Here is an 18,014-nt window from a genome sequence, read left to right as displayed (position 1 = left end):
AGCCTTCCGACTCAGGGTCGTGTCAGCCAAAATTACCTTCGGATCCGAAATCATCAGACTCCAAGGACAAATCTGGTTTGAAACAGAAACATGCTTTGGAGCCGAAACCCTCCATTTGGAAACAAACACTTTTCAGAGCCGCAACATTCCAAAGATCCGGCGGTTTCGATGCCGAAATCCAAGGACAATGTTCTGGAGCCTCCAGAACCAATTCTAGACTTTCCCTAAAGCCAAATTGGATCCCAAAGAAAAGAAAAGTTATATTAATCCTAATTCTAGACATATTTTGGATACAAATCCAGCAAAACACAAGCTTCCTACAGAGGACTTCTGAGAAGATTCCCTTAAAGAAGAAGAAGGACATGGCTACTAACCATGTGTATTGTGAACCACAACCCTCTCCACTACCACCATCTTCTTCATTTTTGTTTTATTTATTTAAAAAGTTTTTTATAGCCCGAACAAGACCCCGGATGGTATCAAAGCGCTTCACAGTAGTACATAAATGAGAGCAAGATATAACTTGATTAGGTAAGACACAACGCTACTTAATAGGCAAGGCAAAGAATCATAGACAACAGTTGATAAAAAAAATTAAAAACTGACATTTAGAAACAGACGAACCATGGTCCAATTAAAAAGGAACTTGGTCATTAGGATTGTTTTTACTTCCTGTTTGGATGCTGCAGTGTATCAGAATTCTGCGAATTTCCGGTGGGAGAGAGTTCCAGATCTTGGGTGCCGTTCCCGAGAAGGCTCTGAGTCTCGTTTTCAGTTTCTAAAAAGTCTGTGGTTTTAGTAGCCATGAGTTAGCATTTCTGGAAGGTCTGCTACCACCTGATAATTCCCACTTTTGATCCAGGTGTTTTGAAGTGGAGGGCTTTGGGCGTCAAACAAGCAATCTTTAATTGTATTCTTGCTTCGTAGGGTAACCACTTTAGAGATCTTAAGGCTGAGGGAATGTGCTCATTTCTTTTAGTGTCGGTGATCAGTCTAGCAGCGGCATTCAGTGAAGCTCTAAGCGGGGCTAAGGTATATTTGGGGAGGCCACAGAGCGTTGCACTTCCATAGTCTAGCCTAGGTAGGACAAGTGCTTGTACCACCTGCTTGAAGTCCTCTTGCGGGAGGAAAGGAATTAGGTTTCTAAGAGTCCTTATTGGGTGATTCGCACCCTTGCACATCTTATTAATATTTTTCTTCATGTTCAGGTGTGAGTCCAGGGTGATTCCAAGAGATTTTGCTGAGTCGATGATAACGGGGGGAGTTGAAAGTAGTGAGATGTTTCATCTAGAGGTCAATCTTGAGGGTGTGCTTAGGAGAGGAAATGAGAAGGAATTCTGTTTTGGCAGTGTTCAGCAGGAGATGGTTTTCAGTTAGCCAGTTTTGGATAATCGTCAAGGATGAGTTGAGCGAGATGAGGTCTTCAGAAGAATTGATTTTAAGATAAAGTTGTGTGTCGTCAGCATACATATGGAAACAAATGTTCATGGAAGATAGAACATTCGCTAGTAGCTCCAGGAAAAGATTAAAGAGTATAGGAAAAAGGGCAGAGCCTTTTTATTGACCCTCCTGGAATCTGCAGATGGATGGGATAATTAATTATTGAAGATCCATTACACATAGCACCTCAGAGATCTCCACATACGGATCCAGATGTAGATCAGAGTGATGATGATACCCACTTGCCTATTGACACCTGGAATGATTACACCATTAACCCTCCAGTATACAATGAGCCAGACCTTTATCCTGCAAAACCGTCACCACCAAATGATGATATAGCTTATCAGCATCTCATTACCAGAGCAGCAGAGTATCATGGTGTATCAATACATAAAGAAACATTCGAGGAAGACTAGGGTGCTAGGTGCGCACAACCAAGATGGCTGCACGCCTGTGAGACTCTGGACACTTGACTATTTGATTTGTCATTTATCCTGATTGATCGACCGCAGCTTTCCACCACAGAACGGGAGTAGCTAACTGAATCTGCCAACTGTCTGTCGCTCTAAGCTCAACTTCTGAGAGCGTCCGCCGGCGCTGCTATCGGCGGGGAACCCCCCCCCCCCAGACAGCGGTGAGAACCTGCGGTGACCTTCGTACGGCTTTTCAGGCTACGAGAGGATCGAGGCTTCCCACGCAGCAGTGCTTTCGCCTCCCCCCTCGCCACAGACTACTGCCAGCACTGCCGGCGGCCTTACCTGATGCCGCATACTTTGCGCCAGTGACACCCAGATTCCTGGCTCCAAGACAAGACAGGACATGCAACGAGGCGAACTGGGCTCGCATGCTTTCCCTAGCGCGACGCTCATTTTCTGATTGGCTTGGCGCTCACCATAACTGCTCTCTGAACCCTCTGCTCCCTAGCAGGGCGCCGCAGCTCCCGACATCCCGACCCCCCCCCCCCCCCCCCCCCTCCACTCCATGCATCTGCTGTACCGCCTCCGCTAGAGCCTCCTCAGGGTTTGAGCGCGGGTGACCTCCACACACACTAGTCTGCTGACATTGACTCCTGGCATCGTTTGTGATTGGCGCCAGACGCACATTACCACCTTTGATGGGGTCCTGATGGGACCATTGCGACACCAGCCGGATACGCCACTGCGCTAGCACGGATTCTATGAACACTCCTGCCTGAGCCTCAGCCCTTTACCAACTGCTGCCCAATACCTCGGTGTGGGACACCTGGACCGATCCTATGCACAGTTCTGCACGAGGTTGGGCCAAGGCATTACCCCCTGTACTCCTTTTGCAGAGTGCTGCTTGCCTGCTCCACTGAGGTTACTCTCTGTGCACCACCCTAGCTGCACTGCTTTTGGAATCCGAACCAAAGACTGACTTCTTGGCCCTTTACTGTAACTTCCTTGCTCCATCCAACCTGCGGCCGCCAATATAACGGAAGCTCCGCCTCTGCCGCCTTGCACTGTGCTGCCAACCCTTTATTTTCTTATCTGCTCAGATCTAACTTGGCCTCCCTCTCCTTTATCGCCTCAACGCCGCTATTCCTATTGTAGAGGAGCACAACTGCCCTCCCCTCTGTGCCAGGTCACTCTACCCGCTGCGTAGACAACATGGGGAAGCCTGAGGGCAGACAAACTAAACTCCCCTTCGATGCCAAGAGATCTGTCACGCGATCTTGCACTCAAGATTCAGATCCATCGGCTACCATGCCCTCCTCCCTCCCTCCGCCAGCTCCGGAAGACGAGGTCAAATCCCTACTACTGGACATGCTGTGTAGCCTGACTGACCTCTCCACAAAAATGGACTCAATGAGCACGCGCATGGACTACATATTCCAAAAGGTGGAGAAGCATGATGAGCGGATCAAGAAGGCAGAGAAGCGTATTTCGGATACGGAGGACACCATCTCGCAGATGACCCGCCAAATGACCCAGATGGATTAGCTCTTAAAGGTGATCGCTGTCAAGAACGAGGACTTGAAAGCTAGAAGCCGGTGCAATAACATCCGCGTTACCGGAATTCCTGAACGCACAAATACCGGCAGGATGGAGGATTTCCTCGAACGTCTCCTATGCACCACCTTTGGAGCAGATGCCTTCTCATCTCAGTTTATAGTAGAGCGGGCACATCGATCCCTCGGTCCACGCCCGGCTATGGGAGCTAACCTGAGGCTGATAATAGCACGCCTCCTTAATTACAGAGACCGAGATGTTGCGCTGAAACTGGCCAGAGATCACCAGAACTTACAATTTGAGGGCACCGGCTTCTCAATCTATCCGATTTCACGATGTCGGTGTAGGAGGCACGCTGTAAACTTCTTCCGGCTAAGCAAAAACTCTGCAAACTCCAGATTGAATATGCTCTGCTCTATCCAGCATGTCTAAGAGTCCCCTACCAGGATAAGCACCACTTCTTCACGATTGAACAGCAGGTGGATGATTTTCTTCGCACCGTCAAAAAGAACACCCAGACAAGGGACTCTCCGGATCGCCTCTACCAATCACCATCACTCAGTGCTGACTGAACTTCATCGTTTTGTCTCTCTGGCCGTAAATTGCCTGCCTTTTTTTTTCCCCATGAAGACCCTCGTAACCCAGTTGCAATTTGTCCTCCTACTTCTGAGGCACACCTGACCTGCTGTCAACACTGCCCCACTGCTGGGAGATCTGGGGAGCGATGTCAAGTTGTATGCACCCTCTCTGCACCCAGCTGGTTTCAGACTACGCAGTCCTATGCTCCTCTCTCAAACCACAGATAAGTTCTGAAGCTGAAAGCATAATGACTGTATCATCTCATTGTTGTGTGCTATCACCTTCATAATGCTTATGTTGGCGCATACTGTTTCCCAACTATTGGTGCCCCTTAGAAGGTTTTTTTGTTTTAAATGTGTTATGTAGCTGGAGGTTGTTTGATCACTGCACTATGCTTGCCTTGTACCCTCCCCCTTGACCAATAGCACTGGGGGAGGCCCTTTTTGCACACTGGCCTATGCACTCTTGTTGCATAATGACTTTTTCCTTATTGCACTGTTGCAATGTGTTCGTTGTGTTGGGAGATGGTGGTACCGCAGGCACATTTGGGGTGCCTCTGTGGGTGGGCGAGGGAGTGGGGTTTATGCTCATTGTTTGTATTATTGTTTTTTAAACCTATTGACGGGCACAGACTCTGTTCGATGCCACGCATGGTATTATGTTCCCCGCATGCCACTTCCTCATCTTAATAACGTTGTCCTTCCTGTAACAACACGTTGAGCCCCTACATCTTAATCTCATCTCCTGGAATGTTTGGGGCATTCGAGACTCTCGGAAATGCAGGCAAATCATCTCCTACCTGGACAGACATCATGTACACATAGCGGTCCTGCAGGAAACCCACCTTGACCCATCCCGCTCTCCCACATTTTCCAGCAAGTGGGCCATGACATGTGTCTTCTCCACTTACTCCACATATTCCAGAGGGGTGGCAATCCTGGTCAAGCCAAACTCACCCTTCATCCTGGGGGGCACACAGCAGGATCGCATTGGGCGCAGCTGTATACTCTGGGGAACGCCTAGGACCCAGTCACGTTAGTGTGCAGCTACGGCCCAAATACAGATGACCCTGATTTTTACACCACATTATGGGGTTGAATTCTGCAAATAGGCTCTACTCATATTATTTGGGCGGAGACTTCAACTCTGCTTTTAATCCGGTGATGGACAGATCTAACCCCCTTCCCATTCATTACACCAAAACACAGGCAACTGTACAGGGACTTCTCACAGCTTTTGGGCTCACTGATGTCTGGTGCCATCTCCTTCCCGGAGAAAGGGAGGGTACCCATTACACTGCCCTCCATGCCTCATGGGCCAGACTGGACTACTGGGTGGTTTCCAGGGGCGCTGTTTCCTGGACTGAACGTGCCACCCACCTCGCCAAGACTTATTCAGACCATAACTATTGCTCCACCTGACATGAGATCCACACCCCGAATGTGGCGGCTTACTCCGGAGGCCCTACTTGACACAGTGTTCAGAGCAGCACTAGGGGAGGAAATCACCTCCTCCTTCCAGACTAATATTGATTCTGTTTCTTCGGTGGGAGTGGTATGGGAAGCTTTTAAGGTTATAATACGCAGGACTTGCAAGGCCAAAAGCTTTGGGGTTCTGCGCGATCTGCGCTGTAGCCTTCATAAACTTGAGATCGAACTTAAACAACTAGAGACTGAACTCTGGGGTACTAACTCGGGTCAAAACCTTTCTACATTTAGAGATAAACTCACTGAATATAAGGAAACGGCCGCATGCGAGGCACGCTTTCGCGGGACATACTACACAGCGCACAGATACGGGGAGGGCGAGTGCCTAGGCAGGCAATTAGCGCAAATGGTACGGCGCTTTAGATTCGCCAATTATGTCCTCGAGATTAAAGACTCGGAGGGAATACAGCACAATGACAGTCTGGACATTCTGCACACCTTCACTGACTTCTATGCCACATTGTACAACACTTGCAGAACCGAACCCCCTGACTTTATCCCCTTCCTGCTAGATATCACTCTCGGCTGGTTGGGCAACACACAGCAGGAGTTCCTTGCAGCTCTTTTTGAAAATGATGAAATACATGAGGCAATAATGCAAATGCAGTCTGGAAAGGCCCCATGCTCTGATGGCCTTCCTGTAGATTTTTATTAAGCGTACATAGCCCAGCCGCTCCCCTTCCTTAAAATCTTCTTTAATGGAGTACTGGAAATCGGCTGCCTGCCCCCCTCCATGCGGTTAGCACTGATTTCGTCCCTTCTTTAGCCTGGCAAAGCAGCAGACTGCTACGACTCCTATAGACCCTTATCCTTAATTAATACGGACACCAAAATCCTTGCAAAAATCCTAGCCAATCGCCTCAGCCAATTAATGAACAAGCTGGTGCTCCCCGACCAGGCTGGCTTCGTTCCTGGGCGTGCAACCTCTCATAATCTATGCACACTCTTCTCCACTCTCCATACGATAGATCCAAAGATACCCCTTGCTGCTGTATTCCTTGATGCCACAAAAGTGTTCGACTCAGTGGAATGGGACTTCCTCTTTGTGATTTTACAAAACATGGGCTTCCCGCTGGGATTCATATCTTGGGTTTGCCTCCTCTACACGGAGCCTGTAGCCAAGGTCCTTATTAATGGTCATTCCTCATCTTCCATCCCAGCATCCTGAGGGACTCAACAGAGGTGTCCGCTATTGCCACTCCTATTCCACATGGCAATTGAACCCCTTGCAGCTAAAGTCAGACAATACCATCAAGGTAAGGCCCTCCGCTGCCCACTCCGACATATCCTGATTTCTCTGTACGCGGATGATATCACGTTATACGTCAGAGAACCCCAGACGAACCTCAATCCGCTGCTCCGAGAATTTGTGAGATTTGGGGGTCTATCTGGTATTCATATAAACTGGTCCAAATCTCAACTCTTCCCCCTCATCTTCTCAGTCACTGAATTTACCCTGGACTTCCCAATTGAGTGGTGCCCTGACGAGGTTAAATATCTCGGTATCTGGATATCCACAAATCACGATGAATTGATGCACCTTAACTACGGCCGTACCCTAGATGGGATAGGGGACAATGTTACTCGTTGGATCGCTCTCCCGTTATCCATTGCAGGACGCCTATCCTTAATTAAAATGGTTATCCTTCCTAAACTTCTTTATCTCTTCACAAACATACCCTATAACCCAGGTAGGGCTTGTTTTTCGATGCTCTGGACAGAGCTTATTCGCCTAACTTGGGGAGGTAGGCAGCCCAGAGTACAGTGGGACACCCTCACCCTCCCCTACGTGCAAGGAGGGTTCGATATTCCCAATTTCGAACTCTACTATCTCTGCACGCAGGCCCATTTCCGGTTTCACCCCCCCAGATACATGCCTCAAGTGGCGGCCGAACAATGGCTATCATATCCTATCCCAATAGACGGTGCTATCTTCGCTGCTGGTACTAACCGTGCGGAGGCTCAGACCCCGATCACTACCACTGTTAGTGCATGACAACATATTGTTACAAGAACCTGGGCCCCTATGCTATACTCGCCTTTGCTTCCCTTATCATACCACCCGAAGACGCCGGTCCTACTGGAAGAAGCCCCGAGCCCCTCCCTTCATTGGCCCTTTTTTTATATATCTGTTTGCGGCAGGGATTCAAGGAACACCCTCCTTCCTTCACCTGTGAGCCACCAGAAGTCGCCACACTTCGGCTTTTACTGGCCGGGTATGCAGCACCTCATCTAGTTTCGTCCCTCTATCACTCTCTGTACACCACTCAGTGCATTTCACAAACCACCTCCAAGGATAAATGGTCTGTAGAATTGAAGCTAACTACAACTGAGGAGCAGTTATTGCTGCGGGCAAACAGAACAAAGCACAACCACCAGCCTCCTCTGGATCCTCCACTATAAATACTTACACGTACATATTTTACACCTGCCAAACTCTATTGCTTTCACCAGCGCGATGATAAGTGCGATCGATGTGGGGCTACACGGGCTGGCTTCCTCCAACTGACATGGGACTGCGCTTTTGTGCAAGGGTATTGGCTTTAGGTATTGGAAGCCCTGGAACAGATGACATCGCTACACCTCCCACACACTCCTCTTTTTGCCCTTCTTGGCTATACCGCAACCTTAGCAGTGCCGTACAGAAAATTAGTTTCATTCAGCCTCCTTCTCGGCAAACGCTGTATTGCGTGCCGTTGGGGCCGAGGTCGGGCACCCAAGTTTAACGACTGGATCCGAGATATGGTATTCTGGCAGGACCAAATGTACGCATTTGCTGAACTTCTCCCACTTTCCTCTCAGCCCGAGACAGTTGGGGACCCCTCACAACATATCTGCTCACGCACCCTGTTTCTGATTTTGATGACACTCAACCTGACACTGTGGCAACCACCTGTGCCCCCCAGACCCTTGACAGGTTGATACGCAATCCCCCAGATCCCCCCACCCCTTCCCTGAACTCGCCCTATGATTGAATGCTGCTATTATGTGTATTTTGTGGTCTCTCTCATTATGTTGTCTCTAGTGCCCCAATGTATAGAACATTCGCTCACCGTGTTTTACTGGCCCTCAGATCAAAGTTGCTGGTCTACTGTACCTATTTCATATAAGCACCTGCACTGATACTCTGTCTGTACTTTTGTCTGCCTGATTTGTATTTTTGAAAAAAGTATAAATAAAATTAAAAAAACTTAAAACATTAGCGGATGACATTCTAGATGAAACACTTGAGTCCACACATAGGTCAAGTAAAACACTCCCTTTGCTTAAAGGCATGTTACGACATGCAAACAATATCTTGAAATACCCTGTCAAAGCATGTATTTTAACTCCAAGGGCAGATAAAAAATGTAAACCCTCACCATCAGATCCTGTGTTAATCAAGGGACAATTACCTCTTGACTCTCTAGTAGTGTCCATTGCTTGCAAAAGAGCTAACTTGCAAACCTCTAGGTAAAACCTCCCCCAGATAAAGAGTCCAAACTTATAGATGCCTCAGGAAAATGAGTAGCTGTTCAAGCCTCTAACCATTGGCGTATCACAAACACACAGGGCCTACTAGCGATGTACGACAGGTTACACTGGTATGAAATGGTATATCTTCTCCAATATCTCCCAATAGACACAAAAATTAGGCACAGCAGTTAGTTGAAGAGGGGAAACTCATCTCGAACTCCTCAATAAGATGTGCTTTTGATGCAGCTGACACCGCAGCTAGGGAGATAAATACCAGCATTCTCTTTAGGAGGTATGCATGGTTTAGGATCTCAGGGTTTATGCCTGAAGTTCAACCGTTCATTTTAAAAAAAACCTTTGACAAGGAACACCCGTTTGGTCCTGTAGTCGTTCAATCCTTTGAAAAGATGAAAAAGGACACTGCATTGGCAAAATTCATGGGAGCGCTCCAGTCCCCATCCAATAGAGGCTCCTTTCGCAGGGCAGGGTCCAAAAAAACATCCTCTTACCAAGGCAACAACCAATCCTTTTCCTCTAGAAGTTTTTACAGAGGAGGATATAGAGGAAACAATTCCAAAGACAGAGGTAAAGGTGCCACACCACGTAACACCGCTTCCCCAATAAGCAGTGACTTGCCTACATTTCCCCCCGAGGGCGAAGACTTCAACAGTTTCTCCCCATTTAGCAATCTATTACAACCAACAAATGGTTGCTAGACTTTATCCAACATGGTTTTTGCCTAGAGCTCACCTCCAATCCACCACACATTCCACCTCACATTCACAAATTGTTGTCAGACCATTTGGAGTTACTCAAACAAGAGGTGCACTCTCTCTTACAAAAGGGAGCCATAGAACCAGTTCCTTTTCAGTACCAAGGTTCAGGGGTTTACTCTCTTTATTTTCTAATCCCTGTTTCCATTCTTCTACTCTTCAGTTGCTTGGTCTCCACCCTCTTAACCCAGTACACTTCCACTGCATGGGCATAGTTGTATACATCCTTCATTTCTTTACTCAGTTTGATTGTTACTGGCCTGTCCGTCACCAAATTATAATTACATCCATGGCTTTTTACTGCCCCTCTGCCCTCTACAAGAGATGTAATTCATTGATCCATGTTTATCCAGGGTGTCGATTAACATCAGGATGCAACCCTTGCCTAATTAGCACAATAAATGTTGGCTAAGTATATGATGATATGCGTAGACCGTGCATTTCTGCTGGGAATATCCGCTATGAGGTATTGGGCAAACAAGGATAGCTCATTATCAATACTAGGTAAGCAATATATGTGCTGCTTCAAAAATCAGATACATCAATACCATTACAATGTAGTTAGTGTGGACAGTCTAATCTGGTAGCGTTTTATTTTAATGGAGAATTGAGATTCCTTCGTTTTGTTCAGATGAGTAAAACAACGCTCTTGGCTTGCACAGCTTTCTGTATATTCCTGCAAACAACTGTATTTTATCAAATGTTTGTGCTTCATAAGTATGCAGAGTTTGAAAACTTAAAATTCCATACATTGTAGTCTTTTAACCAGTGACGCAAATAAATTCGGACATGAGGAATGTAGAATACAAACTTTATTTTCTGTAACTTTACAAAGAACTTGAGCTATATATTTATAAATATATATTTTTTTTCTTTTTTTACAGCTAATGTTTCGTAAGATGCGTGGCTTGAGTGAGTTCCCAGAGAATTCCCCAGCGGTGGGTGATGTCTTATCTCACCTAACTTCATCTGTAGATTTGGACTTTGGCTCTCATCGTCCCCTGCATGTTACCATGCTTCCTAATCCTTCACATTTGGAAGCGATCAACCCCGTTGTTGCGGGCAAAACACGAGCGAGACAGCAGTCTCGAATGGACGGTGACTACTCACAAGACAGCTCTGCAGAACCAGGGGATAAAGTCATCTGTGTTCAGGTACTTCGGAATCTCACACATGTGGGTTATCTAGGTTTGTTGTTAAATCAATACTCATTGATATTGTTTGGTCACCTCAATCTGGATGTTTTTTGTTTCCACAATAATTGGAACGCAATTATTGTGCTCACACTTGTTCTCTTACTATCTTAATTTCTTATTCTAGGTTGTGTTTATACTCCTTTCTGAATGTGATCTCACTCATTTTTACTACGGAGAATAAGTCTAATTAGTAAAAACCATATTTATTTAACATCTTTCTCGTAGATTTTGACTGCAGGTTCCTCATGTTTAGGATGATGCCACATGCCAGACTGGATCCATATTTTCAACAGCATTTGCTTGTGTGTACTGGCAGGCGGTGCCCTTGAACTCTTTGACGCATTCCACGCAAGAAGTGAGAAAACAAAAGACATACAGATGATGTACGGAATACGGAGCAAATCAAACATTCAACCCCAGTCAATAGATCTGGCTTAAACCCGTTGGTCTTTTGCTCGATATGCCACCCCAGTTTAGACCCAGCCATATGCAAATCAGTCTTGACCCTGTGCCTCTTGGAGCAGTCCAGACCGAACTCCCAAGCCACGTCCTCTGTGGACCGGAAACCAGCATCCTGGGACCGGTTTTGGAGCATCACTCCTCATCAGCCAGGCTAGCTTTAATCCAGTGGCACAGCCAGGGTCGCACGTCTGGGTATGCCCGGCGCTCTTAAGGTGGGAAAGCAAAGGACACACAGATGATAGACGGAATGCAGAGCAAATTAAACATTCACCCCGAGTAAATAGATCTGGGTTAAATCCATTGTTCTTTTGCTCACCATGTCACCCCAGTTTAGACCCAGCCATATGCAAATCAGTCTTGGCCATGTGCCTCATGGGAACAGTCCAGACCGAGCTGCTAAGTCAGGGACTCACTGGACCGGAAACAAGCATCCTGGGACGGGTTTTGAGGCATCACCCCTCATCAGCCAGGCTAGCTTGAATCCAGTGGCACAGTGAGGCCGGGGACCGACATCTGACTATACCCTAGAAGTGAGGGCACAGAGCCGCATGTAGGTACTGCCCCTGCATGCTGACGTCCGTTCCTTTCTTGCTGACAGGTTTTAAACCGTGCCACACTGAAGAAAGCCGAGGTCAGCCATGGATCCGCTCACCATTTGCTTATGGTGCAGAGGTTCTGGTCACAGATTGAAACTGTATGACAAATACATGGTAGATGCACCTGAATGCAAACAGGGGGAACCAAAGCTCTACCCTGCGGAACATTGGAAGAGTTCCCGCTAAAGACAGGGATCTGGCTCGAGTTATGGTGCTGATTCTCTACAAATCACCTTGCCATTCCTGCAAAATGTACCAATCTAAATCCAAGTCTATGGGTAAGTTTAAGTCGAAGTCATGCCATGTGAACAAAAGGGCCAAGCAGGATTTATCCTCCACTCAACCTTCCAGAACAGGTGACAACTCACACAGTCGGCATTCCAAGGGCCCGACTCCTCAGGCACTTTATGCCTCCTAGTCCATTCCAAGACTCGTTCCTGCATGCCCAACTTCCACAGGTTGTTTATGACCCAGCATCAGATAGAGTCCTTTAAATAGTCTATTCTGCGGATCTTCAAGACGATTCTGGCTCCCGCTGTAGTGCCTTTGGGCCTCACAGAGCCTCTGGGGCCAGTAGTAGCACTTCTCTCAGCAGGTCTGTTGCCGGTACTAATTCACCCCGCTGGGGCCCGCCCTGTTTCTTGCTTGCTTCAGCCTACAGTTCACCACTGGCTTCCATTGCACTGCGCGTTCCTGAGTACTCTGGCACTGACTTTGATGGTGCCCTTTTTGGACCCGTTTCCAACGTCCACTTCCGACCCAGAACCAATGTTTGCACACTTTAGATCTATGTCTCACAATGCAACCACCAATGTGCAACCTTATCCTGAGACTGTCCTGTTTCAGGGATTCTGCACACAAACAGAACTGTGCGCAGGATTGTAGGTCTTTGGTGTATAGGGACTGAGTCATCCTACCACCTTAGTACCCATAAGCTCAGGACTGACTAGCTATAGTGCCTCAATTGCTCTCCGACTCACTCACAGAGAAACTAATGATTAGACACCCCAGAAAACAACACTCCCAGATCTCTCAGGAATCGCGGTAAGAAGACACACCCTTTCGCTCTCACTCTTATGCTTTTACGCAATGAGATCTGACAGATACAGGAAACAGTTTAAAATATTTATTTTAACTAACGTGCCCTAACATGCAGTATACGTGCCACAACAAACAGAAAATTGCATAGTATAAATACAGTCCGCATAGCAGCTAATCCATATACCATGAAGAGAGATGTCATCATGAAAAGACACTGAAGCCTAACCTCCCACTCCTTGCTAAGAAGTAGTATTATTATATATTCCTGCAAACAACTGTATTTTATCAAATGTTTGTGCTTCATAAGTATGCAGAGTTTGAAAACTTAAAATTCCAGACATTGTAGTCTTTTAACCAGTGATGCAAATAAATTCTGACAGAAGGAACTGTATTTTATCAAATGTTTGTGCTTCATAAGTATATATTACGTTTTGTTAGCAGACCCTATACCTCAACCTATCATAAGTGCTGTCTCGCTCATCTCCCTGGAAAGGTCCCTCTCTAAGTGTGTGATACCTATTCGTATCTTCTAATAAGACCAAAGTCCTTGTCCAAACAATAGCTGCATCTGTATGTTTTGTCTAAGGGCTAAGGCCTGGCCAGAACAAATAACAAGGGGCATTGTTGTTTGACCTTGCTCACAATGTTTAGTCAAAATCCCAGGAATTTGCAAAGAGTAAACACAGCGATGAGTTCTCATGTGAAAACAGCCATAGAATTTATTGTAACAATAAAGTTGTGTCGTATTGTGCGCAAAGCAGCGGGCAAGCTGCAGCTTGCTCATGCCAACTTAGAGAAAACAACAATGTCCCAATGGGCAGTGTGACAGTCCTACAGAGGAAAATTCCTTCTTTATTCAGTATTGGGATGCACCTGTTTGTAGTTTCTTCTGCCCCGTGTTTTTGATTGTAAGTTTCCAGTGGCACATCCAGTGGCCTTACGTATGCCATCATATTTTCTTGAAAAAGTGAAAATCTGCCCTAGATCGTAATCTTGTCTGTCTCTGGCAAATTTATATGTCTTCCTCGTGAGGATTTTTTCTTCTTCCTTTTTCAGCCGGGCAGTCATCTCGGCCAGGAGCTTGGTTCTTTCATCTTCTGTGCCTAAGGTCTCCAACTCTTCATATTGTGTAGCTATTTCATCAAGGAGCTTGGTTCGATCTATTTCTGCATACTTTATCAGTATCAATACTAGGCGCCTGGAAGCCTCCAGATTACTATCCGCCCACTCGCGCATCAAATCCGGATTAGGGTTTTCATAAGTGGGTGATGTTAAAATCCTTAGCCCCCTCGGTATCCGGTTTACCTCTATATATTTTTGAAGGGACTTAGCCTCCCACCATTTACTTTGTTCCTGCGGGACTTTTTCTCCAGGATTTTGATTTTGCCATTTAGTGTGTCTGTGCTCGGTCCTCCATGTGGGTCTGAAGTGTTATGTGTGTCGGTAGTTATAGTAGGGGTTCTTCCGAGAACATAGTATTAGCTCGTGCCTCCCTATCCCTCACGCTGTCAGCCGACATGTTGGTAACGCGAATGTAGTATGTGGACAATACGTGAATTGTTAGTAAGCAACAAATATAACGTCTTGCCAATTTACCGCTTAGCTCTCCGCCTTAGATTCCGGTAAATTTTTTCTCCCCGGTGCTGCGATGCTCGTCTCGGTCCCGCCGCCTCTCAGTCCCACTGCAGGCGCGGTGCTCCCGAGGGCTCCAACTGCTTCCGGTTCAGTTCACTCGGTCTCCAGGGGTCAAACGTCTTCCTCTTCCCAGAGGACACAAACTCCAGAGAGGACTCAGGTAAGAATCCACTTACAGCGACGCTGACCAAATCATTAATTTCTTATGGAGAGGATCTCGTGTGTAGTCGCGTAGATCCAAGCGACCAATAATACTCCAAACCAAAGTTTTCCTGCGCGATTGCGGCTCGCCTCAGCTTGCGCCAGGAATACAATGCATGGACCAGATTTTGCGGTGCTCAATATTCTTTTATTCGCTTGTTGGCTTCATGACACTCGGCACTCAGGTGCCTTGTTCACACAACAGCAAAAATTAGTGAGAGTGAACTTTTTAAAGTCAGCCTAAATTCTATCATTGTTTCATCATTGTACTTATGGAGATAGTTTTGGAAATTATTATGGTTTTTAAACTTTGTATCTTGATTATAACTTTCTCTAACACAGTGATGTTATGAACATATAAGTATGGGATTTCATCCTTACATTTCAGCCAGCCAATTGTGCAATGAATAGTATTTTTTCTATGTCCTTATTTGTATGGGAGGAGTCAAATGTAGTGACTGCCAGTATTTAACCACATGTATCTCTGGGATTGTCATGTGATCAAGTCCGGGTTTTCCCGGAAGAAATACGTCATGTTGCCGTTCCCATTGATGGAATAAAAGCACTTTATTTTCACTACGAACCCTGGTTGTGGTCTGTACCTGGTTTTGTGTTGGAGCCGTTCTCTGGTTACTTGCACTACAGGATTGTGGATATATATATATATATATATATATATATATATATATATAATATATATATATATAATATATATATATATATATCTCAAAGCTTTTTCACAACTTGATTTAAAGAAGGAATGTCCGGGCCAGCTTATGCAGTTTAACGAGCTTTTAATGATATCTCCACTCGACGCATTTCGAGGAGGTTTCCTCTTGTTCACGAGCCTATATATAAATATGATGCTCTGTACCAGAATTCACAGAAAACAGAAATATATTTTTATATATATATATATATATATATATATATATGTATATATATGTGTGCAAATCGCCACCTGCACCTGCCTAGCTTGGACAGAAAATGACGTAGAGCGGACCCTGAAGATCGTGCCAGTCAAATTGATTTATTTAATCGCCCAGCCAGTCCGCCATTACGCATTTCGACCCCGACTCGGGTCTTGATCACATGTATATGTATATATGTATATGTATATGTATATATATATATATATATATATATATATATATATATATATATATATATATGCTGAAACAAAGGAAAAAGCGAGGAGCATCTCTTTTTGAGATATATATATATATACATATCACAAAGCAAACTAAGAACTTCCACTGTGGCAAAATGAGAGAAACTGACCCAAATGGCTCTGGCAGGAAGATGTTTATTGTTCAAACTCTCCCTCTGCGACGTGTTTCGAGCGCGCTGTGCCCTTGATCACCTCAGAGTGGAAAGATTTGTATACTGGAGTCGGTGTGCGCCGTTCCCCACCACTGCTTTCGAGCCGTTACCTCCCCATCTACTTACAGAGTTATTACTTTTCACTCCCCGCCGGATTGCGTTTTCAACGGGTCCTCGGACCCAGTCGTCCTCGTTCTCTGTTAGGCTTCTGCAAAGATCACGCTGCTGTAGGGTGCCACTGCAAAATACTCCTCTCCGGAATCCTCTCGAAATTGGTTGTAGGCGGAGACCAGCTCCTGGGGAGGGGTACCGTCGTCGGAGACAACCAACTTCCGTCGTTACTTCACAAAGCAGACTCTCAAAACTTCCACTGCAGCGAAATGAGAGAAACTGACCCAAACGGCTCTGGCAGGACGATGTTTATTGTTAGATCTCGCCCTCTTCGATGTGTTTTGAACATGCTGTGCTGGCAAATAAAGCCTATTTTGTCACAACATGTCGTTGACCATCCTTTGGGGAAACGATGGTTTTGGCAGTATAATTACCGGATCGAGCTTGTGTGATCTGGAGCGACAACGCGCCCTCGGGTCTGGCGTGCGGTGGCTGCAACACAAGCAAAGCAGGGGAAAAAAAAAATATATATATATATATATGCCGACCGTCATCAAAAAATATAAGAATGTAGATACAAACCGCACATATGAAATGACTGCACTAATTAGCACTTTATTATTTATAAGCACTCATAAAGCACTTTTAGGTGTAAAACACTAAATAGGCAAATTAAGGGTTGTTCCTGGGGAAGCACAACATTATGAATCAAATAAGAGAGGTAACAAGAGTATGAGCTTAGATTTACTTTTGAGAAATGTGAAAAGATACATTCATGCAATCATGTTATTTTTAGCAATGTGAAGGCTCATATATGTATTTATACAAATCATTGTAGCAGAAGCGTAAAGTGAATACTGTATTTTACAAGTATTATTGGAGGCCATTATGGAATGTTACAATTTATTGTGGACATAAATAACTATGAATTTCTCATATTGCACAAATGTATTTTACGTATATTTGAAAAAACGGAAAAAGTTTGTTTTCAAAAAATAGAGTGTAGAAAGACAGACTACTGTTATGTACATATGTCAATACCTCTTCTATGTTTAATAATGGGCACTAGCACTTTAAAAAGGGATGTGCTTCACTGACGTGTTGTCATGTGATCAAGGCAGGGATCTGCCGAAACGCGTCGTGAGGACTGGTGTGTGAAATAAACTGAAATAGCACCGAGAAGGGTCTGCCTCGTTTTCCTTTCTGACCCCTTGGGAGTTGGTGGTTGAAGCGAGCACTTTTGAAGAATATATGCACATATGTATATATCACCTACTGGCAGTAGTTAGGAGCTAGTTTCCATAGGAAAAGCATTATTTGATTTGCCAATATCTTTGGTGCCGTTTGATGAATCTTCACGACATTTTCAAAACTATTGCCCTGCTCCAGTCAGCTCCCATCTTGAAGGTGGCTCGCTTAAAAAAAGATGTCAAAACCTTCCTAATGGGCAAATTCCTCGCCTAAACTCTGCCTGTTATCTCACTCAGAGATGAGATCTTGCCCCATCTCCTTGCTATGCATCCCCAGGTGTGCACAGGGGCTAACCACCAGGCTCCTCTGGGCTTCCCACCATTGACTTTGAACCTTTGTTTCCCTGTGAACTGTAAATGTAACTGTTACTTTGTCCCTTTTCTCTCCCTTTGTTCCCAGTCCCCCCTCTCTCCAAGACCTTGTATACTGCTGCTGATTCCTGTAAAGCTCTCTTATACCCCAACGGGTCAAGTTCGCGCTCTATAAAACT

At 45.6% G+C, this 18,014-nt stretch overlaps 1 protein-coding gene across 1 annotated transcript in view; it reads left to right on the top strand.

The window, feature by feature from the left end:
- The window catches only part of DHTKD1 (dehydrogenase E1 and transketolase domain containing 1), a 1,474,452-nt gene that overhangs the window by 419,729 nt on the left and 1,036,709 nt on the right, over positions 1-18,014 (top strand). Inside the window, exon 5 of the mRNA XM_086919908.1 lies at positions 10,593-10,862. Within this exon, the coding sequence (XP_086776034.1) occupies positions 10,593-10,862 (270 nt within the window). The remainder of the gene's footprint in view (positions 1-10,592; positions 10,863-18,014) is intronic.

The sequence above is a fragment of the Lissotriton vulgaris genome, chromosome 1_1, assembly GCF_964263255.1.
Source record: "Lissotriton vulgaris chromosome 1_1, aLisVul1.2, whole genome shotgun sequence".
Lineage (NCBI taxonomy): Eukaryota > Metazoa > Chordata > Amphibia > Caudata > Salamandridae > Lissotriton > Lissotriton vulgaris.
Note: the sequence above shows the minus strand (reverse complement) of the source record. Positions and strands in the feature narration are given on the sequence as shown.